General features: G+C 47.1%; 1 protein-coding gene across 2 annotated transcripts in view; it reads right to left on the reverse strand.

The window, feature by feature from the left end:
- The window catches only part of NUDT3 (nudix hydrolase homolog 3), a 240184-nt gene that overhangs the window by 66382 nt on the left and 149772 nt on the right, over positions 1 to 24030 (reverse strand). For both annotated transcript variants that reach the window (XM_087374766.1, XM_087374765.1), the window contains exon 12: positions 2785 to 2850. In XM_087374766.1, the coding sequence (XP_087230892.1) occupies positions 2785 to 2850 (66 nt within the window). The remainder of the gene's footprint in view (positions 1 to 2784; positions 2851 to 24030) is intronic.

The following is a 24030-nucleotide window of genomic DNA, read 5'->3' on the forward strand; positions in this document are numbered from 1 at the left end:
CTATCTTCATTGCATGACCTTGTATGATGATGGGTACACTCAAGACTACACGTCCTTATCATAACCATTAACTAGTGACACCACATACTGGAGATCACTAGGGCTTTCCTTCATTTTTAATCTTGACTAACTCGATTTCAGAATTCTTTACAAGAGTCTGTAGTTTTGCAGAACAAATCATAGGAGATGCTGGCACGTCCTTTTCACCATGGAGTAAAATAGTCTTACCATCTATTTCAAACTGGAAAGAGTTATGAAGATAACTCTGTGACAAGGAGGGGCCTAGACCAAACAACCACTCTCGACCTAAAATAACATCAGCACAAGTTATATGCACAACCTGAAAATCTATCTTCATTGCATGACCTTGTATGATGATGGGTAGACTCAAGACTACACGTCCTTATCATAACCATTAACTAGTGACACCACATACTGGAGATCACTAGGGCTTTCCTTCATTTTTAATCTTGACTAACTCGAGCAGTTGTGTGTGGCACTGTTATCTATCGTAACTCTCACCGTTTGCCCATAGATGGTATCATACATACGAATCAAATCATGAATCCCAAAGGTAGGAAGCCACATACACGTAGTGACACAACACTTGTGGGAAGTGACGGCATGACAAATAGTAATCTCTCGAAACTTACCGAAGCCTCAAGAGGTAACCCTTGTATAGCGTGATCTCCACAAGTTCACTGCAATCCCTCCATGAATAAAAAGCCAAAAGAAAAGAGTGATCTTTCTATCTCTGAGGGATTTCTAGAGCCTCCTCTAGAAATTCCTACGCAAATCTGTGGTGATAAAGAAGCTGTTCCAATGGGGGGCTCTGGAGGGAATCCAACCCCTATTGCTCAGCTGAAATCTCTTGGCATTACTAACCGTGAAACGAAAGAAGGGAATCCCCCTCTCTCGGTGCCCATGATCTATCCACTCCCATTGTCCTGGGTCCCACTGCAAGCACCTGATAGGTGCACCTCCATATAACCACAACCTCCAGGATCCCAGGGCCAAGAGCACAGGGTCGAGGTCTAAGTACCACTGCAAGCCGGTCCATGGTCTACAAAACCAGCAATCCTGACAGGCTAAAAGGCAACCTCTAGAAGAATATCATCTGTGGATGTAGAGAGTATACCTACATCCCCAACGTCAAAGACCAGTGTATCTTTCCCGAGACCTCGAAGAGCGATCACCTGTAGAGGAACTGCTGTCCTCCAAAAAGCTCCCATCCAAGTAGTGGAAGTAATGGGCATCTCAACTGTCCATTTCACCGGGATGGCTGCATCTATCTGCTGAATCTTACGTGCTACCCCTCTGAGGTGACTCACGGACTATAGTCTTTGATCCTCACGTAGCCTGATAAAAGCCTTCCAAGTGCCTACTATGCAGGCGGAGCCTCTCTCCCATCTAGACCACTGCATTTAATGGGAAGTGTCCAGTGGTCTGTCATGCTCATCAAGTATACTATCGTTCCAAATGATCAGCTGCCTATCAATCTCTTCGAGGGTAGAGGGCGGAACCCTTCGAAGAGTGTTCCTGAAGCTCCCCCAAGCTTTCAGGATGGTAGTCATGAGAGGAGAGGCAGGAGATCTGAGAGAGGTGGAAGTAAAAATCCAGCGAGGGCTGTCCACCCAATCATCTCCCAAGGTAGGTGTGCAAGCCTGAATGCATCCAGAAAAGAAATCCTTCCAAGATTCCTGCCCAGGCATGAGTCCCCTCACCACCCCCTTACAAAGCAATGCCCTGCATTGTAAGTCTGGGTCAATGATATTGAGGCCTCCTTCACATGTAGGGAGAATAATGGTCTCCCAGGCTACGCCCGCTGCAACATCTGCCGTGCCATCAAGTCCACTCCATAAAAAATTCATGACTGGTCTAATGAGCTAAGTGATGCAATCCCTAGACCGGCACCAGCAAGAACACACAAACCAGGCAGTGGCCAAAAGAACCTGGTTCACTATCATAATTCTAGATGCAAGGTCGAGTTTGACTGAGCTCCAAAAAAGGATCTTTTTCCTTATACTTTCTAGTACTGGGGCAAACTGCTGTGCTGGAGAGATGCCCAATCCTACCTGGCATCCCAAATATCTAACAGGAACACCCCTCTGAATCCAGAAAAAGCCAATGTCAACTCCCTAGCCTGGAGTGTCCTCATCACTGATCCAAAAGCCAAAGGATTTATGCCAGTTAATGTGTGCCCCTGCAGTTGAGCAAAAGATATCCAAGGCTGTCCGGAAAGAATCAAGTGACTGCGAAGAAGCCTCAATAAAAATAGCAGTGTCATCAGCCAACTCACAGTCAAGAAGCTCCTACTCCTGTCTCAAGGGCAATCCCTATAATTTGAAACACATAACAGCACCATATAAAACACAAAAGGAGCAAAGGGATGAAATCAGAAGGGGAAGAGACTGAAATCATATATGACCCCAAGATTAGGGGAGACAGTGAATAAGGGAGACTTTTTAACATCACAATGTTTTTTCCAACACCTCAAATTTTGAAGCACATGAAGGGGAAAATAACACCCACACACACATGTGGAACTTTGTTTGCAGCTGCAGATGCTAACCATCCTGCCTCATAATAGATGGCACTGGTTAGTCACGAAGGCGCTTTATCACACACACACACATACACAAAGAAAGAGAGAGAGAGAGCTTCCTTATACCTAGATAAACCTTCTCCATAAGTCTCATGAGGGCCAACGGTCATATCAATAGGGGAAAAGAGGGAGAAAGAGAGGGGGGGGAGGGAGAGAGAAAGAGAGAGAGATAGAGATACCTTATACCCAAATAAACAGTCTTCATAAGTCTCATATGGGCCAATTGTCACATCGATAGGAGAGTCCTGCAATATAGGCAGATTAAATGTCCTCAATGGTACTATTGAAACCAAAGAAAATCAAATATGCACCAAAAAAACAAAAACATTCTCCTTTCTAAAGGCCTCACAGACTCTCAATTTTAGTATAACATGTAGAAAGGATACATTAGAATGCATATTGGAACCTGACAAAGCATGTCGATCATTGCACTTTGACCAATCCTATGATTTGTGAACTAGATGTACAACTACTATGTAGCATTCTACTACAGGGACTCTTGTTCCACTTGTTTACAAATGCAAAGGGGCCCCCCTAAAAACAGGTCTACAGACAAGCATTCCAAATGCTTTGGAAGCTCGTGAGGAGGTTACATTAGTGTTTGTTTGAAGTTAAAAAATTGTGCCCTTAACATTCTATTGTTTTACAACAGAAGAAAAACAGTGTTGAGCTATAAACAAGCTTCCTTCCCACACCTTGCTCCTCACCCCACCGCTAACATGACTGGAAAAGATGTCAAAAAATCCTTTCTACTACATTCCCAAAACTTTCTGGTTGCACAAAACACAGCCCCAAGGCCAAGGCCACCTACGATAGTCGCACAATCTCAACTTAAACTGCCAAGATCAACTGTCAACAAGGTATTTTCATGCATCATAAGTCTCTTGAGATGTTCATGACAAAACAAACTCTCTAGCCATGCCAGAGGAAGACTTGTTTGCTTTCCACGATTTGAAATTTCCCCAGGCCAGTCTATCAGTGTTCTAATTTGATTTGTGGATTTTGCACAGATCCTAAAGAAGTATACCTTATTTGTTCTAATACAAGCCACCTTCCCAAAAACAAACAGGTTATGTGGCTTGATCGGTCCAAGAACAGATATATAAAGAATAGTAATGGAAACTCTCTCTCTCTCTCTCTCTCTCTCTCTAGGGACACCACCCTCTAGGGACACGCGGCTCATGGGACCCAGAAAGAACTCAAAGTAATGTTTTGGAACTGCAGAGGTTTCCCCTGGCAGAAGGGAGCAGGGCTTAATGATGTGCTTGAGGATGCAGATGTAGTCTTTCTTGCAGAGACATGGGAGAGGGATACGCATAGACTACCTCCAATCAATGGATACATAATACATTCGATATGCCAAACACACACTGGTACAAGAGGGCAAGGAGGAGTTGCATGCTTATACAAAGAACACTTACAAGATAGTATTAGCATATGCAAAGATGACCCTTACAAACGATTCATCTGGATCATGGTGAAAGCAGAGCCCCTACCATTTTTCATAGTTGGATGCTACATACCGCACTCGGGGTCAACATACTATCAACGATATGATAGAGATGCATCAGATCCAACGGAGACTTATGCTCAGATTTGGTGGAATTTAATTCCAAGGGGAGAGTATTGATTCTAGGAGACATGAATGCACGCATTGGGGACACCCAGTTTCAGTCACTTACAGGACATGAATATGACAAAGATAAAGAAATTGAGATAGACCCCAAGTGGCAGAGATACTCGGAGGACAAGGAAGTAAATGCACATGGAGAGGCATTGACAAGCCTAGTGAATGGGCTTAATATGATAGTGCTGAATGGATCAGGCCTCTTTCCACATACAAAAGTTCCAACATGTTTCCCAGCTAGTGGAGGGTCAAGTGTGATAGACTACGCCTTAATTTCACTAGATGCAGTACATTTGGTACATGATTATATAATTGGCCCAAAATATCCAGAATCAGATCATACCCCCCTTTATCTCAAAATGCACATACCTCATTCGGCAGAAACTACAGCCCAGGCAGCAAAGAATTGGTCTTTTCGGATGGACATAGACAAGAGGGAGGAGTATGCTGACACCACTGATGCTCTTATTAAGAATGTTTGCAGGCTGAACTGGAGTGAAATGAAACAGGCTTTACTCTCAGCTGCACATACAGTCATGGGACAGAAAAAGATCAAGAGAGTAAGCACAAAGGGTTTACCACAAAACAAATGGTTTGATGGTGAATGCATAAAAATCAGGCTGAAAATTAAACAGATGCCAAATGACTTGCAACGTAAAGAGGCTGAAAAGCACTTCCATGCACTTACTCGGAGAAAAAAGAGGAAATATCAGTTAGACAAAGAGTGGCAAGATGCCATTGATTTTGCTAAGAACCCGAGAGGAACATGGAGACAAACTAAAGGGAGATCAAAAGAAATCATGGGAGACTTCACAGATGAGGAAATGCTCCAATATGCCAAGCAACTTTACACCCATCCACATGCCTTACCTATATTCACAGACATAGCTCACTACAATAGCCCACATATTTTCTCTTTGGACGATGTGAATGAGGGCTTGAAGAAAATGGCCAATGGAAAAGCAGATGATACATTGCATATAAAGGCTGAGCTACTAAAATGGACAGGGGACTACACACGAATATGCCTAGTCTCTTTGCTTAATGATGCAATTGCCAATGGCTTCCCCCCAGAGTGGCAAGAAAATTGGATAAAACCAATATATAAAGGTGGAGATCGTAACCAGCTTTCCAATTATAGAACCATCATGGTGGGATCCACCATGGCCAAGCTCTTTGGCACAATCATTGAGACAGAACTTAGTATATGGGCAGAACTAAATGGTAAGAGGGCCATCGGACAAGCTGGTTTTCGAAGAAACCATAGCACTGTGGATCACTTGGTCACACTACGGGTTCTAATGGAAGAGAGCCGGTTGCAAGGAAAGCCTCTCTATTGTTGCTTCATAGATTTCAAGAAGGCATTTGACACAGTGCCTAGAAACAAGTTGGGGGAAAGAATGGACCAATTAAGAGTGCCAAACCACTTAAAAACAGCAGTTTTCAGATTATATGAGAGGGTAACTTGCCAACTCAAAGGCAGAAACGGATTGTCAAATACATTCCACAGTAATATGGGGGTTAAACAGGGTTGCCCTTTGTCACCAACATTATTTGGACTATGTATTGACAGATTGGAGGAGTTGGTCAAAGAAATGATGCAAGAGCAGCAGCTAGAGGGCCCTGAAATATGTGCATACACCGTACTACTGTTGTTATATGCAGATGATGTTGTCTTTTTCTCATACACAGCAGAAAGTATGCAGAGGATGATGCCCATTCTACACAAGTTCTGTGCAGAGAGTGGACTCATGGTAAATGCCACCAAAACTAAAATGATGATAGTAAAAACAAAGCAGCCTGCAAACACCCCAAGTATTATGTTCAATGAGCAGGAAATTGAGAGGGTAAACACATTCAAATACTTGGGAATAGATGTGCCAGCAAATCATAGATGGAATGATTGTGTCCATAGAAGGATAGATGCTGGGTGGGGAAAGTATTATCATTTTGAAAATGACTGCAGAAATAGTGACACTAAGAGATGGAGCATCAAACGGATTCTATTTGATGCATATGTGGTGCAAACAGTGCTATATGCAGTAGAAGTATGGGGAGGAAGCATCTCAGCATCAAAATGGAATGATATTGAAAAAATACAGAAATCATTTCTAAGACGGCATCTAGGAGTCAAAATTACTACACCGTACTCAATCATGCTTATTGAGACTGGTACAAGGCCCATTGAACTGAGAGCACTACGAAGGGTTTTCAAATATGTGAAGAAGGTCAAGAACATGGGGTGGCAGAGATTACCAATGAAAGCATGGGAAGCAAGTAAAAGGCCTCAAAAGACAAACAAAAGCAAGATGTTATCATCTGGTTGGTGGCAAGACATTCAAAGATGGTTCCAAAGATGGAGAGTAACATCCTACCTTGAGATGTCATCCGGGGAAATGGATGAGAAGGCATTTCATAAAGCTTTGTTGGGAATATTGCAACAAAAATGGCAATCAGCTGAGAAAAGGGCTAAGTATGAGTACTATTGTACACATATCAATCCCATTTATTGGGACACCTACTCCAAGGAGGAAGATAATGCACAAAAGTACATAACTATACCCATACCTGCAAATGCAAGAAGAAGTATTGCACTCATCCGCACCCGATCACACACTTTGGAGGTAGAGAAAGGTGCTTGGGGAGATGTCTCAAGGGAACAAAGATTTTGCAAGTTATGTGACCAAGAACAAGTAGAGACAGAGGCACATGTCCTCCTTACATGCCCACGATATGCATGCATAAGGAGGGACTTTAACAACATTACAAAGGAACACGACACCCTCGCAAGCTTGCTTTCACATACCCATATAGCCACTCTGGGCAATTTTATTGCCAAGATTCTTCAATATCGGGAATGTTGTATTACTCAATGTATTTCAGAATAGTTGTTTTCCTACCCCTTCCATAAAAGAAGGGAGACACTTGTATTGTGATTTTCATGGGTCCCATGGGTCGGTTTCTCGGCCCCCAGAGGACGGTAATACATTCTTCTTCTTCTTCTTCTTCTCTATTTCTTTCTCTTACAGGCTCTCTTTTTTCACGGATGATCTGCAACAAGCCATCTATTCCTCATCAGATCCTTCAGGCTGCATCTCCATTGCACTTAGATGCGGCATTCCAGACTATCACTTATCTATACCAAGGGCGAGATTATGGTTCTTGTACTACAAGGCGATGCAGGCTACCTTGGTTCGGGGCAACGAGTTCAACCCGATCATCCGGAAGGATCTCTTACACTTGCATACATTCAGGACCCGGTTGGCACAGACAGAGCTTCATGTGAAGCTTAGTTTCTATCGGGACCACTACCTGCACATCTCCGAGGAGGGTTTCATTATCCCACCAGGGTACACCCAGATCCACCTACCACACTCACTCGGGATTGCCGTTGGACAGTTCTATGTGTCCTCGTACTGACTCCGTATTGAGAGCGGGCGAGCAGATGGGATCCCCAAGGAGAGTCGTATCTGCACACTATGTAAGCCGCATGAGGTGGAATCAAAGGAGCACTTCGTCTTCCGTTACCCAGTGTATTATGAGATCCGTGGATGATACAACTACCTTTTCAGAGAAAGATTCGAGGGCCTCTCCAGACTCCTTTCATACCCAGATCAGAGATGCTTGGCCGCTTTCATTCACGAGGCGGTCCGACATAGAGAGTGTCTCATCAGATTACGGAGAAAGGAGCGGGGGGCCTTGCCTGGTCCCTCCGAGAGTATCTCGTCATCAAGCCTCAGTACCTTGAGGATAGGAGAGTCTCACATGCATTGAGGATCGCCATCGGTAGTTGCGAGTCTCATCACATCAGTTGCGGATCGAGTCAGGGAGAGCTGCAGGCATACCCAGAGAGCAGAGGATCTGCACACTATGCCGGATGGAGTAGATCGAGAAAGAGAAGCACTTTCTATGTCTGCCCAATCTACTATGAGATCCGAGGGAGATATCACTGCCTCTTTCAAGAGGGGCATGGCTTTGGTCCACTTACGTGGCTGATCCATTTTCCCGATCAAGTTTGTGTTGGGCTCTATCTGATTGAGATGCGGCGACAGAGATAGATATACTGATGCGAAAAACCAAAGAGCAACAGGGATTGCTGCCACAGGTCATTGAGATTGACAGAGCAGACACACTTGTTATAGATTTCTATGCATCTGAGTTAGCTGCCATTGAGGCTGAGGGAGAGGAGCTTGGTGAGATAAGAGCATCATGGATTAGCAGTAGGACTCCCCGCCACGATGCTGCTAGATGATAGACACGCACTCCATGTGCGACACGGAGAGGGACCAGAGCACACACGATCAAGGTTCGGTCTATTTCTGACCTCCTCGGAGGTGACCACCAGAGACGAGGCGTCACCCTTGACGTAGCCCACAAGATCCAAAGATCGAGGAGACCACGCCCTCCACCGCATCGAGAGACAGTTCGACAAACACAAGATACGAGAGCTCCTCACATCTCATCAGAGAGCCACCAGGTTACCTGGATATATGGAGCCTGGGCATCTACTAGGGGAATAAGCTCTGAGCACCTCATACTCTTTTGAGATATTTTGCTACTCTACTATTTTGCTCACTAGCTTAGCACTTTAGCATTCAGCAAGGGCCTTAGTGAGCCCTTTGCTTCAGCCCTTAGTGGCTTGTATGAGTTACCTTTTGGTTTTGCACTTTGTCTCATAGGTCCGCGAGGCCTCTTGCAGACGTTAATACATCTTTCTTTCTCTTTCTCTCTCTCTCTCTCTCTCTCTCTCTCTCTCTCTCTCACACACACACACACACACAAACAATATATGTGGGAAAAAACAGCAAAAGTTGTAAAAGAAGACCCAACATAATCAATATATTTGGTCAGAAATAATGGCAAGGGAGGGGAATATCAGGCTGGCAGCATGCTAATTGGCACCCCCACAATCACCCATCTACAAAAATAATAGCCACATATCTCGAGAAGACCTCCTAATGCATTTAGGGGAGGATATAGACAGGTTCTCTAAAGACAATGCAATTATTATTGCAGGAGATTTTAATACACGAACAAGATCAATGCAAGCCATCAAAACAATGGAGGGGAAGAGATCCCATATGGACGGAGGTGGTGGAAGAGGACAATGAAGAAAGAAGAGGCTGAAAAAGGGCTGAGCAACAGGTGCCCCAGAACGTCAGCTCTAGATTTTAGACACGTTTATGGTCCAGCCGGCGACCACAGAAGATATCATATTTCTTTTGGACAGTTTTCCATGGGGGTCTTCCCCCAATGGTTAGAACAAATGCGTGTGTACAAAGTGTCTCCAATGTAGAGACAAAGTTCTCAAGAGGATACCTCACTGTTTATGGTGCTGTCCTAGTGCACAGAAGAATTGGTTGGGAGCTCTTCGGATTGTGGCCCAAGTACTGAGAATTTAGAGGGATTTTACTTAGGGCATGGCAGACGAGGGACATACTTTCCAGATTGACAAGGTATCCTTGCTTCCAAGATCCGTGGTCACAGCGTCTTCCGTATTGAGCTACATGAGGATGCTCCACTGGTTCGGCAACGTCTCCTTCCGTATTGAGCTACATGAGGCAACCCCACTGGTTCTGCAAACAAAACAGGGACAAAATAGTGATTTTGCACAATGCCTACACAAGCATGTGTAGAGGACATTTCGGGGAAACAAGCACTTGAAAATGCCATGACAGCTTACACAACAGGGACAACTCCAAATAATACATCTAGTGTCCTCACCAGCCTCCAAAAGATATGTCTTACTTTGATTGACAAAATTGACAATTTAGAGTCCACAAATGTGGCCCTCCTTGCAGAGAAGACACATGTGGACAAGACACTAGCTGAGTTTAAAAACATAGAGGGAAAATCCAAGAGGAGTGGAGAAAAGAAAAGACCAAAAAAGAAGAATGGGAAAAGGAAAAGGCTGAATGGATATATGAAAAAAACAAGCTCCAAGATAGAGTAAATGCATTGGAGTTTGAAGTACAGCAAATGAGGGATATGAAAGTGACCCCAGAAAGCATCTGCAAAGCAATGGGAAGAGATGAAAACAGAGAATGCCACTTTTAGGAAGGAGATTGCATCCATGCAAGAACAATGCAAGGCACGCACGCTGAATTGAAGCAACAAATCAGCAAAGGGGAAGCCAAAATGCTTGAATGGAAGGATGTGGTCAAAAAGCGCACAACAGCCCCAAAGAAAGAATTTATATCAGAGGCACTTAAGGAGGAAAAAAGAGAAGGGCCAGCAATGCATTAAATGTCCTTGTGAGGGTTTTGACAATGGGGGACACACCGATGGCAGATGCCTAGGTTTTGTTCACAAAAATGGGCATCAATCTCACATGTGAGAGAGCTTGGAGAGTAGGGAAACCCGAAGTGCCTCAAGGCCACTAGTTCTGAAATTCAGGACAGCCATGGATAGGAAGACTCTCATGAGCAAAGAGCGACTCTGAAAGGGACTAAAATCTATCTAGATGATGATGTCACCCTCCTGCAACAAGAGCATCGAAGGGAAGGAATGGTACAACTAATGGCAGCAAGAGAAGCAGGGAAATGGGCAGCATACAGAGATGGTAGAGTGATCATCCGAGATAGAGGAGACAAGACAAGGAAGAGAAGGAAGAGGGCGAATTATGATGGTGTCGAACCTAGGGAATGAGTACACATACTGGACTGGCAATAGCAGTATGGAATTGTAATGGCACACTATGATCCGATCCTAGAGGCTTCCTGGAAACATACACTGCCAGGGACATGATCTTTTACACTGAGACGCACGAGAGCCCAGAGAGAGGGCCGCCCACGGTGACAGGATATACATGTGAGTCAGCTCATAGGAGGGAGTTGAGGAGAGATAGTGAAGTGCGAGGCTTTGGGGGGTTAGCTGTGCTCTTCAAATCACACTTGAGGCCACTCATATCTATGGTTCGGCAAGAGGAGCATGCACGACATGTGTGGATATGATTTTAGCTACTGGATGCCCGACCTATCTTTATGGTGATATGCTGCTTTCCTCTAGACAAGTCTTCCTATGCACGAGAGGTCACTACATAGGGACACAATCTATATGAGACAATCCATGATGACATCACGAAGTTCTCTAGGCAAGGAGACATCCTCCTGCTAGGAGACTTCAATGCACGGACAAGCGATAGATAAGTGGGTCTGCTTGACTTCACAGATGACAGAGATCCACACATAGTCCCGGAGCTAGATGCAATTGAGCTAGGGATACTGAGACACTCCACAGGTGATAGATACTCCACAGATGACAGGATATGGGCGACATCTACTTGATTTGGGGGCAGTCCATGACTTGATCATCTATAATGGGCTTCAAAGATGGCCAAACAACCATCCACCCAAAAGAAATCTATTGGAGTATCCAATAAAATAACATACCCTCCCAGAAACTCAGTCTTGTGTTGCTTGCCATGTAGCAAGCAAAGTACCTGTCAGAAGTGCCCATTGTCCCTATTTGACATTAGAGGCATGCCCCCACTACCAACATCACTCGATAGGTAAACTTCAGCTTGGGCATATAACAATCTTTGCAAGAAATGGGATGTGAAATGGGCCCGCATGCACTTTCATGATTACCATTCTCTACAACATGGGTGTTTTGTTTGAAAAGGTTGCATGGCATAAAAAACCTCGAAAGATCTCACTCCTTCTTACCATAACGTCATTCTTCTACTTTTGCTTTCAACAAGGGATGCAGTCCTACTATGAATGTGTCCTTCTTTAGAAAATCCACCGCATCTCTAGGGTTAGCGAAGTTAAGTACAGTGGACTACCTACTAGGCCCACTAGCCCTTGCATCACGGATACACGATTTCATTGTACCCTTGCCCCCACTTGGAGCCGACCACTCATACCTAGCCTTCCATGTCTCAGCCACTATGCCACCCATAGGAAGAGCCCCCATCGCGCCTGCACGTGTCCAGATCCATTTTGACCGTGCCCTCGACCCAGTGTACGTGAGTCACTTAGCTAGAGCACTTCCAGCCCTACTTGAGGATGACATAGACCTCGCACGCGCCTCGGACGCCCTTGTCTTAGTGGTACAGGACGCTGCCACCAAATCTTTTCCCACAACCCGATCCACGCGAGTCTAATATGGGAAGACACCTCAAAACCCTTGGTTTGATACTGAGTGCAGAGAGGCAAGAGTAGACCTTAGGGCATCTGACAACATCTGAGGCATAGATGATCTTTCGACGATTGACACGCCGCAACAGGCGGGCCTTTCTCACACATAGGATGGATGAGATTGTTAGATCTTTTCGAGCACGAGACATGACTACTGGATGGGGTTTCCTAACTGAAGGGAAGTCACTTATCCCCATCATTGACCCAGATGTCTGGCACACATATGCATGCTCTCTCTATGATGTCCAGATGCAGACACCACCGGATATGTCCTCTATGCCCAGGCCCCCACTTGTGGCTTGTTTACCACACAGAGTGTGCGGGCTGCACTTTGTCTACTACACAACCAAAAAGAAGAGGATCAGGTTTTCTATGAGGGAGTTGACTCCTCTCGGGCAATTTCGGTTCGACGTCATCAAATTGAGTCCTGTTCGTTGGATGTGGTACCACACCTTCCTTTTACAGCTGTACATGCCTCTGTGGATACTTCTTGGGAGATTCTAGCGAGCATAGCATCCTGGCATATCTGGAGAGCCAGATGCACAGAGGCTTTGGAGGGTACTCAGGTTCATCCCTCGCACACATTGGCTAGTATCTGGATAGACATCGTACATAATTTGATGGCCATATGGATGGGTATGCAGGGGGACTCCCGTGCAACCTCAGCTAGGAGGGCTTCTTTCTTCAGGGAATGGAAGGATTCTCCTTTCTTCTCTGAAACTACTACAGGGTTGAGATGGCACTTTCAGCCTCAGCCTTGGTTGTTTTCCACCTCACTCTGAGGGGTTTTTTATTTATCCTCATGATTTCATGATGTATTCCGCTTTGAGCTTGCTCTCACGGGTTTTTTTTCTTACTTAATAGAAGTCTTTTTCTTGGGAAAAAAAAAAAAGGAAGAGGATCATGAGGGTCTACGGATTGAGCACTTTGCACATGGGCAGGAGGTCCTAGCTCTGATCCTAGCACACATGTTCAACCAGGATGTTTGTCAGGGCTTCCCACCCACCTGGAGCACCACCACTATTGTACCGATTCACAAAGCCGACGACCCTATGGAGACTGGGAATTACCGCACCCTCATGATTGGTCATATTCTAGCCAAGATTTATGGATCGGTTATAGAGAGGGAGCTCAGCAGTCATACAGGGGCTCGAGGGCAGCAAGCACTGGGACACGCAGGATTCCGGAGGCAGCATTCTACCTTAGACCACATATTCACCCTGAGAGCTGTCATGGAGGAGGCGAGAGCCAGACACTAGAAAGTCTACACATGCTTTGTAGACTTTCGAAAGGCTTTTGACATAGTCCCACGTTGTCAGGAGACTACAGGAGATGCACATTCCAAAGACGCTGATTTGGGGTGTGGTGAGCTTATATGAGTCAGTCAGAGGCAGGTCCCAAGTGGTCTATCGGACAGGGTCGAGAGCACAACTGGAGTGAAGCAGGGCTGTCCACTCTCACCGGCCCTCTTCGGACTAGTAGGCAAGGGTTCACTCTCGGGTGACCTCATGATATAGATATTGTTATACGCTGATGACATAGTCCTCATATCATCCTTAGCGGAAGGGCTGCAGAGACATCTGGAGGCACTAGAGGTGTTTTGCAGAGAGAGAGACAGTCAACCTTGGGAAGACCAAGGTTATGGTCTTCAATACCTCACATGCAGTGACTCGTCCACTCAGCTTCATTTATCATGATGAGCCAGTGGAGATAGTGCAGTCCTACACATACATGGGAGTAGTCTTCACAGGACCCCTTTTCATGATGACACACGCAGCCCAAGAATGACTCACATGAGGATAGGGTGCTTTGGCCCAATTAGAGAGACAGTGCTTCCAGGCACACTTTCAAGACCCACAAACGAAGAGTTGGCTCTTCGACACACTAGTACGACTGATGGCCATGTATGCAACACCTTTTGCGGATGTGACTTACTGAAGACCGAGTGGAGGAAATTTGAGCGGCTACAAGTGACTATGGGGCCAGGATGATTCCGAGTAAGCCCTCAGTTCCACATGAGATAGTACAGGTAGAGTTCGTCAATGCCATCTTTCAGACAGTGACTTTCATCCACAGAGTCTGGGACTTGCCTCAATGGAGACTACCGAGACTGGCCTTCGAGTCATCCAAACGACGAGCGGAGCAGACACATGGTATGCACGGATATCCACATGGTTTACTAGGCACAGTATCCAGATGGACAGGATCCCCCCCTTTCAGTATATCATGGATGCACCCCTTGAGTCAATCCTGCGAGATGAGATCAACCGTATCATATGGTTAGATCTCCTTCAGCTCCATACGTCTCGGACTTCGGGGGGAGACCAAAAGCTCCCCACCAAGTCCCAGTTCTACCGCAACCACTTCCTGAGAGTATCACAGGAGGGATTCATCATCATACCCCAGTATCTAGAGGACAGAGGAGTCTCGCATGCATTGAGGATTGCCATTGGACAGATCCATGTTTTATCTCATCAGCTGAGGGTCGAGACAGGGAGAGTAGCAGGCATACCCAAGGAGCGGCGGCTATGTATGCTTTGCGCACTAGGAGTGACTGAGACAGAGGAGCACTTCTTATGTCTCTACCCAACCTACTATGAGATCAGGGGACAATACCATTGCCTCTACCATGAGGCGAGCGGCTTTGGCCTACTCTCACGATTGATCCATTTCCAAGATCAGGTTTGCATTGGGCTATATCTACTTGAGATGTGCCGGCACAGGGAGACCCTACTACGATAGGTCAGAGAGCAGCAGAAGGCGATCAAACCACAGGATAGGGAGGCTGACAGAGCTCAGCCTCACATCACAGACTTCTATTTGTTTGAGTCAACTCCAAGACACATCAGGATGGAGGTGGAGGAGATAGCTGACATGCGGGCAGCCTAGATTACCGAGAGAGGGATGCAGAGACCACCTGCAACACGGAGAGTGACCAGAGCACACCTTATTGAGGTCCATCCTATCACAACTTTCCTCAGAGGAGACCGCCTGAGGTGAGGGGTTACTTTGAGCATAGCCCAGCGGGTTCAGAGATCAAGAGGACCACATCCCCCTCCGCCACCATAGCATGGCACAACTCGATAGACGTAGATCCGAGACATTTTCACTGCTCACAGGCGAGCCACCATGGTGCCGGGCTTTGGCTTCTGAGCCTGAGTCTCAGATCTCAGCATGCTACAACTCTCAGATAGTTGCTAGTCTCTGGGTTATACCCGATTTTGCTCAAGCCATTGAGCTCTGTAGAGCTATCAGTTTTTCAGTTTTTCAGTTTAGCAGTCTTAGCACTCAGCAAGGGCCTTAGTGCGCCCTTTGCTCCAGCCCACTGGGGCTTGTATGAGATCATCCTTTGGTGTACTTTGTACCTTGTCCCATAGACCCATGAGGTCTTCCGCGGACGTTAATACATCTTTCTTTCTTTCTTTCTTTCTTTCTTCTCCAGGCATTACGGTATCGAACATCTGTGTGACTCGTTGCGGCCTGGTGATGGGCAAGCACCATGTTTCACCCGCCGCCACTCTCATTGCCATCAAGCAAGATATCATCTACACCCTACGTGCCACATGGGAACGTGGGACATCAGGATCTAGAGCGATTGTCAAAAGGCGGAACTGTTTCGGCAAGGCTTGGCCTGCAGACGTATTTTACATCTTCACACCGCGAGGGATTCGCTATAGTTCCCCTTGCTGGTTGTTAGCACCTCTTCTAGAGATTCCCCAAGCAGTGAGCTAGGTTCTCTGAAAACAGGCTGGTTTCCTTTCGGCTAGTTTTTCTTTACTATGTCAGCGGCTCACGACGGGCTGCTGATTTGTATGGTTGGTTGTTCAAGCTTTCAGAGAAAGTTCTTATCTGGAAAAAGATGCAACAGGGAGGTATTTTAACTGAGATCCCTCCTAACTCAATCGGGATACTGGCTTCAGCATTGGCTGATCTTTTTCCACCTCCACTGGCCAAAAAGATCAGCTCAAAGATTCTCCCTGCTCCCTTGCTGCCCCCTCTCCCTCAGCCCCTCCCTCCCTCCCTCCCTTGCCCTCAGCCCCTCCCCCTCCCGCTCCCTCCTCCTCCTCTTCCTCTCAGCCCGGCCCCCCCTGCCTCTCAGCCCGCCCCCCTCCTCTCCCTCTCAGCCTGCCCCCTCCCTGCCTCTCAGCCTGCCCCCTCCCCTCTCAGCCCCCTCCCTTCTACCCCCTCTCAGCCCGCCACCCCCTCCCCTCTCAGCCGCTCCCTTCTACCCCCCCCCTACCTCGCCTTCTACCCCCGCTCCCTACCTCACCTCCTTACCCCCCTACCTCGCCTTCTACCCCCGCCTTCTACCCCGCTCCCTACCCCACCCTCTACCTCGCCCTCTACCCCACCCCCTACTCTGCCCTCTTCCCCGCTCCCTTCCCTACGCCTCAGCCCCCCCCCCCCCCCCCTCTTCTCCGCTCCCTACCCCCCCCCCCCCCGCCTCTTCCTACCCTGCTCTCCTCTTCCCCCTTCTCTTCTACCCCACTCCCTACCCCCGCCTCAGCCCTCTCTTCTCCACAGCTCCCTACCCTCCTTCCTGTCTCCCCCCTCTTCCCTTCTCCCGCAGCGCTATTTGGAGTGGATGGATCCTCAAAAGTGTTCAAATCGGCCTGCTCACCTCGATTGGCGATGGATGTTCCGTCAGCCAATTCTATTCCACCTCCACGAAGACTATTACATTTTCTGAAGACGAGTTGCAGCAGCTCAAGAAGGACGTAGAGATTGAATGATCGACCACGTTGATCGCACGCATCTTCGGGTCTCACCCTTCCATATCCCAAGCCAGAGATTGGATGCTTGCGGCTCTTCCCCCAGACGTCACTCCACGACTTTTAGATGTTCGTCTTTTGGGAGGAGGTTTTTTCCAGGTTGTTTTTGACACTCCAGAGGCTGCAAGCACCGTGCTCAAAGCTAAGTTTTTACACTTGGGACACAGGAAGATCTTCTTTGACGCCTTCGATAATGGTTTCGACCCAGTGGAGGCAGATAAGGAAAATTTTTCGCTCTTCATCAGATTTCCCGAGCTTCCCCAGGTTTACCATCGACTTCTTTCTGTTATTGGGGAGCATTTTGGCGTGGTTGTTGAGATCCCACCCCTCCCTGGGTTGCCGTTGACTGCAGCAGAGGCAACCAAGGCTGATGGGGTACCTAGAGTTAGGGTCCTCCGTAAGGATCCTAACCTCACGATGGACCATGTTATGCTCCAACGCCCAGATGGTTTCTTCTTTCACCAAAGAGTAGAGATTGCAGGTAGGCAGGACCAATGCAGGATATACAGGACCATTGGACACTCTTCCAGGGATTGCCCTAGGAAGAAGAAAAGGTCCAAGAAATCCTCTAGTACAGCTACCGCCCCACGGCCTCGACAGGGGGGTGGTTGGTACAGGTCCAACACCTGCTCCTCGACCTCGACAGGACGGTCCTCCTCAGGGTGGTGGTACAGCTCCTACTCGCCAGCGTGCTCCTCATCGACTGAGCGCTCCTTTGGTACTGTCGCCTTTTGCCTCCGGTGCGTCACGACCTTCAGGGGCACTCGTCGCATACCAGTGGGTTCCGATTCGTGTGCAGATTCCACCTTCAGTTCATGAGGATACACTTGTGGACTCTGCTTCACAACTCGAGTTGTCCCTCCAGTCTCATCTCACACAATCCGAGACACTTCAGCTTCGACCTCCTCCCCGGTTGCAGCTTCTCCCCTGGACCCAGCAGTGCCAGAGACTCTCCCCGAGGCAGGAGCGATCTCCGCGGCCATGCAAACACAAGGTCGTCTTGAGCAGTCCTTACTTCCTCCCTTGGATAGGGGGAAGGGGATGGTTTACACTATTGATTCTCTTCCCTCAGAAGGGATCCTTCGCACTCCAGTGTCTGGCCTGATTCATAGGAACTCATTTTCAGCTCTGGCAGATGCTTAAGATTTCCAAGAGGAGGAGTTTGTGCCCTCTACTTTTGGTGAGCCACTGATTGGGTTTCTTGTTAACAGGGCTCCTTCGTCAGGTGGCGAGGTTCTTTCCCCTGTTGATTTTCCGCCACTTGGTTCCATTCCTCGCTCCTCGAGCAGGAGGTCTTCCCCTATTGAGGGGTTTGTTTTTGCCACTAGGTCAGGTAAGGTGTTTCATTCTACATCCTCCTGTCGATGAGGATTGTTAGCTGGAACATACAGGGCCTAGGTGGCGTCCCACATCGCCGCCGCAGACAGCTGATCCGGGATCAACTTCATCCAGGTGTTACTGGGGGTTCCATTGATATCTTATTTATTCAGGAGCACAAACTGGATTCTAGAGATTGTGCCAAGTCAAGCAAGTTGCTTTCTGGCCATACGTTTTGGTCGCCTGCCTTGGGCACTAGGGGAGGCACTTCTATTTCAGTTTCACAATCGGTTCTCCCCTTAGTTGTTGGACACGGAGTCATTATCCCCTCTAGGGCTCAGTGGATTATTCTCTTGATTGGAGGGCATAAGGTTGGTTTCCTTAACCTGTATGCCTCCAACATTAGAGGGGAACGTGTCATTATGTGGAAGGATTTGCTCTCCTGGGCCCCCATTGCGGATTCATGGGTGATTGGAGGTGACTTTAATATGGTTGAGTTACCGTCAGACAAAAAAGGGGATAGAGGAGGAGGACTTCACTCTTTGGAGAGAGCAGCTTGGGATGCCTTCCTTTTTCACTTCTACTGTGGCAGAGATACTTGGTTGGACGATGCCTTTCTTATTCAGCCACAGTCCCTCTTGTTCTCTTGGTCGAACAAGAGGCAGCAAATGCCTATTCATGCACGCATTGACAGATTCTATGTAGATGATTCGGCACTAGACATAGGTGGATATGTATGCATTCTTGCTGGGGTTTCCACTTCATACCACTTTCCTGTTGTGCTGGCTATCTCAGAGCCTCACATGAGAGGCTGCTCTGCCAGCATCAGGATTCCACATGCCTTGTATATAGAGGAGGACCTTACAAAGGCAGTCCTGCAGATATGGGTTTCTCATGTCGAGGGTGGGCAGCCATCTCCATCACATGTAGTTGCTGCCCTTTCTAGTATTAGTGACTTTTACCACTCAGTTGCTAGTACCAGGAGACAGGATATTCTCAGACGTGAGATTGGTGTTTGCCAACAGTCGGTAGCTTTGTAGAGGGAAGAGCAGAAATGGCCTTCAGATGCTTGGATTCAAGAGTGCCTTGCTGCAGCAAGGGCTCATCAGCAAATATTGCTTGATCAGAGAGCAAAGTATGCCTTTCATGCACAGGAGTCCTTCTGGATTCAGATAGGTGGCAAAGTCAATAAACACTTTTTCTCTACTCTTGGCCCTAGACATAGTAGAGAGAGTGTTTCCCAGCTTATTGACTCACATGGGGTTTTACAGACAGATCCAGATGACATCATGCACATAGCTTCAGATTTTTATGCCACCCTTCTTACTGCAGATCCTAACACACAGGATAGAGAGGATGCTAGACAGGTTATTTGGCAGAGCATCCCTTTGTTGGTGAAACCGGATATGCATGTTTAGCTTGATGGCACCTTTCACCAACACAGAGTTCAAGACTGCACTTTTAGCCCTTCACAAGGGCAAGTGCCCAGGTTCGGATGTCCTTACCCCTTCTTTCTTCATTGCATTTTGGGATATGATTGGAGACTACATTATATCGGCCCTGCAGGGCATTTGGGACTCGGGCGAGATGCCTGGGTCGCTTACAGAGGGTCTCATCCATCTTATCCCGAAAGGAGGTTGCAGAAATTTAGTGTCCCAGTGGAGGCCTATCACACTTTTGGGGGCATGTTACAAGATTCTAGCCAAAGCAAGCAGCCTCCGATTGCAGCCCCTTCTCCCACATCTTATTCATGAAACTCAAGACGGGATTTGTGCATGGAAGAAGCATTTTTTATAACATTTTCTCCTTTGGGAAGCTTCAGAGTGGGCCATGCAAAGCGGCCAGAATCTAGCCATTCTACTCTTGGAATTTGAGAAAGCTTATCATAGAGTAGATTGGGATTTTTTGGAGGGCACCCTTCTACGTTTTGGCTTTACAGGTGCTTGGATCAGAGGTGTTTCCTCTTTGTACAGATCAACCCACAGCCAGGTACTTATTGGTGAGGTAAGAGGTGAGAGATTTTAGATTTCCAGATCAATCCGTTAGGGATGCCCCCTCGCTCCTTTTCTTTTTTTGTTCGTGGCTGAAGCTATGAGTATCTATATTAGATCTCAAGCTGACATCTTTGGGCTGAGACTTCCCATCAGAAGGGAAGAGGAGCTACTTGACAGTGAGTTGGCAGATGACACAATAGTTTACTTGGATGCCACACCACATACGCTCACTTCTTTCAGGATAGCATTGGATTTATTTTGCTTGGCAGCGGGGGCGCGGCATAAATCCAATGGCTTTTGGATCAATGACGAGGACACTCCACATTGGGGGCTTGACATAGGATTCACTTGGGTTCAGAGGGGTGTGCCAGTCAAGTATTTGGGCTGCCACGTCGGCTTGGATATTTCTTCCATGTAGCAGTTTGCTCCCGTGTTGGAGAGCATCAGGAGCAAGCTCCTTTTTTGGAGCTCAGCCAAGCTGGATCTTGCCTGTAGAGTTGTGGTGGTCAACCAGGTCCTCTTGGCCACGGCCTGGTTTGTTTGTTCATGCTGGTGCCGTTCTAGGGATTGCATCATTCAATTCAAGAGACCGATCAGAAAATTTCTTTGGAGTGGGCTTGATGGCACAGTAGATGCGTTAGCCACGGTGGCTTGGGAGACCCTCATCCTCCCTACACAAGAACGGGGTCTCAATATTATTGATCCAGATATACAGTGCAGAGCTTTACTCTGCAAGATGGTGGTGCAAGGACTTATGCTAGGGCAGGAGTCGTGGAAGGCATTTTTTATTAGCAGCATACAGAGGTGCACACCTTCTTCAGGAGGAGACTGGATGGGCAGTATTAGGTGGATTTTCACCGCAGCATACCTCAGGTCTTCTTCCTCCGCTCTCATGGTTGCCATCCTGAAAGCATGGGCCAGTTTAAGGAGCACTCTTCGGAGGATTCCCCCTTCCTCTCGTGAAGAGATTGATAGGCAACCGATCATCTGGAATGACAATATATTGGATGATCTTGGCAGACCACTTGGTGCTTCACTCTACATGCAGTGGTCTAGATGGGAGAGGGGACTTGCCTCATCATTGGGGTCATGGAAAGCTTTCCGCACGCTTCCAGAGGAGACCAAATCTCAGTTGTCTCAGAGGGAGTGCAGGGAGGATCTTGCAGATTGAGGCGCAGATGATATGCCACTCACTTGCTCCACTTGGGCAGGTGCTTTTACGAGAGGGGGTCTTCCTCTTCAGGTTTTGGCCTTTCGAGATGCACATGAGGATGCCTTGGTTTTTTATGTGCATGATGGTGGCAGATTGTTCAGGTCCACAGAGGACATCTTGCTTGATCTGCCTTTCAGCCTATCAGGGTTGTAGGTCTTTTGGTGCAAGGATCAAATTCAGAGTGGTTCCTTGACCCACACCCCCGGCTTCTCTCCACCGGATCTTGGAGACTTTGGCTCTACAGGGGAGTTCCCATTAGGTATTTGCAGTGGGACCCTGGAGAGTGGGAGTGGATTGACACAGGGCATCGACAGAAGAGCATCCCTTACAGGGCCTCAGGTTCTTCTATGAGAGACTTGACTCTTCTCAGGCCATTTCGATCCGACATCATCAGGTTGAGTCCTGTTCTTTGGATGTGGTACCACACCTTCCTTTTGCAGCTGTACATGCCTCTATGGATACCTCTTGGGAGATTCTGGCGAGCGTAGCAGCGTGGCATATCTGGAGAGCCAGATGCACAGAGGCATTGGAGGGAACCCAAGTTCATCCCTTGCACACATTGGCTAGTATCTGGACAGACCCCATACATACCTTGATGGCCGTATGGACGAGTATGTAGGGAGACTCCCGTGCAGCCTCAGCTAGGAGGGCTTCTTTCTTCAAGGAATGGAAGAATTCTCCTTCTTCTTTGAGACTCTTACAGGGTTGAGCTGGCACTTTCAGCCTCAGCCTTGGTTGTTTTCCACCTCATTTTGAGGGGGTTTATTTATCCCCATGGTTTCATGATGTATTCCGCTTTGAGCTTGCTCTCGCGGGTTTTTTCTCTTACTTAATAGAAGTCTCTTTCTTGCAAAAAAAAAAAGATCATCTCTCTATGAAGACAAACTCGTGAACCTTAAGGAGGACATCACACTACATGCTCATTGGTAGTGTCTTCAGCTCTTATCCTTCCAAGGCAGTGTTGGAGGATATGAAGGTGACCGTCTTGACCCTGTGCTTTCCAAGCCTCCAAAGTCTCTATCCGGCATCTTGACAATAATAGGGAAGCCTTTGGACAGGTGTTAAGATCCCTAAGCTCCTGAGTCCCAACTACCCCTTCTTTGATGGCTTCCATTCTCTCTCTCTAAGATCCTAGGAAGAATAGAACACTAGATAAAAAAATAGGTGCCTAATTCAACCTGAAGGTGGTTTCAGTTGAAGATGAGAGCCAATTGGGCTAAAGATGTTGCTTGCAAATTTTTTCCATCTCAAAAATACCTCCAAATATTCTCCATGCTTCCCTAACCTTGAAAGTTTATGCAGTACTGGGGGATTTCTCTTCGAAGGTTGAAGCCAAGACTCATCTTATTTCGTCTACTAGTTTCTTTCCAAACAGCTTTGCAATCTTGGTGAGACTTTACTTAGATCTGAGTTTACCATACTTCATCTGAGATGGAAACAGAGGTTGGGTCAATAACTATGGGCTCCCATTAGTGGCAAAGGATATGAGTCAGATGCTGCCAAGGTGCATGTCACTGAGATTTTTCAGGGGCCATCATAATTAGAGCCTTTGCATTATTCAGGATTTGCTGTCAAAATTTCAGGATTTGCTCTGTAAGGAACTGTGACGTTCTCTTTCTTTTCAAAAGTAAGATATGTGGCAATACAAGCTTCATCATGGGCTGTTTGTGTACTATCTCAGGATTGAACTTACCTTGTAGCCTCTCCTACTCTGCCATGCTTCCATGATTTTTAATTCTCAGAAGTGATCAACAAGCCTGCAAGCAGAAGAATATGCCCAGGAATCACATAATCGGTAAATCGATCCATTCCTTGTGCACACAAGTACTCCTGAGATACATAGATCCTGCTCATAAAATAGAATAATCAAAATATATAAGATAAATTGCTCCAAAATGGATATATAAGATATACAAGTACTATTTACCAGCATCTAGCAGCCTGTGTGCTGCCTAGTGCGGACTATAGGCATTCCCATAGGCTACCTTCTACATCTGCAGAGCACCTCCGAACTTGTCAAACTACGCACTCCAAAGGAGCTTCCATGGGTGGGCAAGATGCTGTCCTTCAAGACCTCCTTGCTCTTCTTCCCGCAGCCAAACTATGAAGCACACCTAGTGCTGATTCTTGGCCTCCTTCCAGCTCTGAATGCAGCCAATACTGAGGCACTGAATGAATACCCAGATCCCCAACAATGCGGCCCTTTTATAGGGTAAAGGCCTTCCAGATCTGGCCAACCGAGATTAGGCTTAGCCCACCAGACCTATAGTCCGGGCCGACCCAGTCTGGAGAGCTATTGCTAATTGACAACTAGCTCCAGCCACTAGACTGCCACATGGCAGACCCCCCCCGGCCTGCCTA

The sequence above is a fragment of the Dipteris shenzhenensis genome, chromosome 5 (assembly GCF_047967505.1).
Source record: "Dipteris shenzhenensis isolate YYH24624 ecotype China chromosome 5, Dip_SZ_1.0, whole genome shotgun sequence".
Classification (NCBI taxonomy): domain Eukaryota; kingdom Viridiplantae; phylum Streptophyta; class Polypodiopsida; order Gleicheniales; family Dipteridaceae; genus Dipteris; species Dipteris shenzhenensis.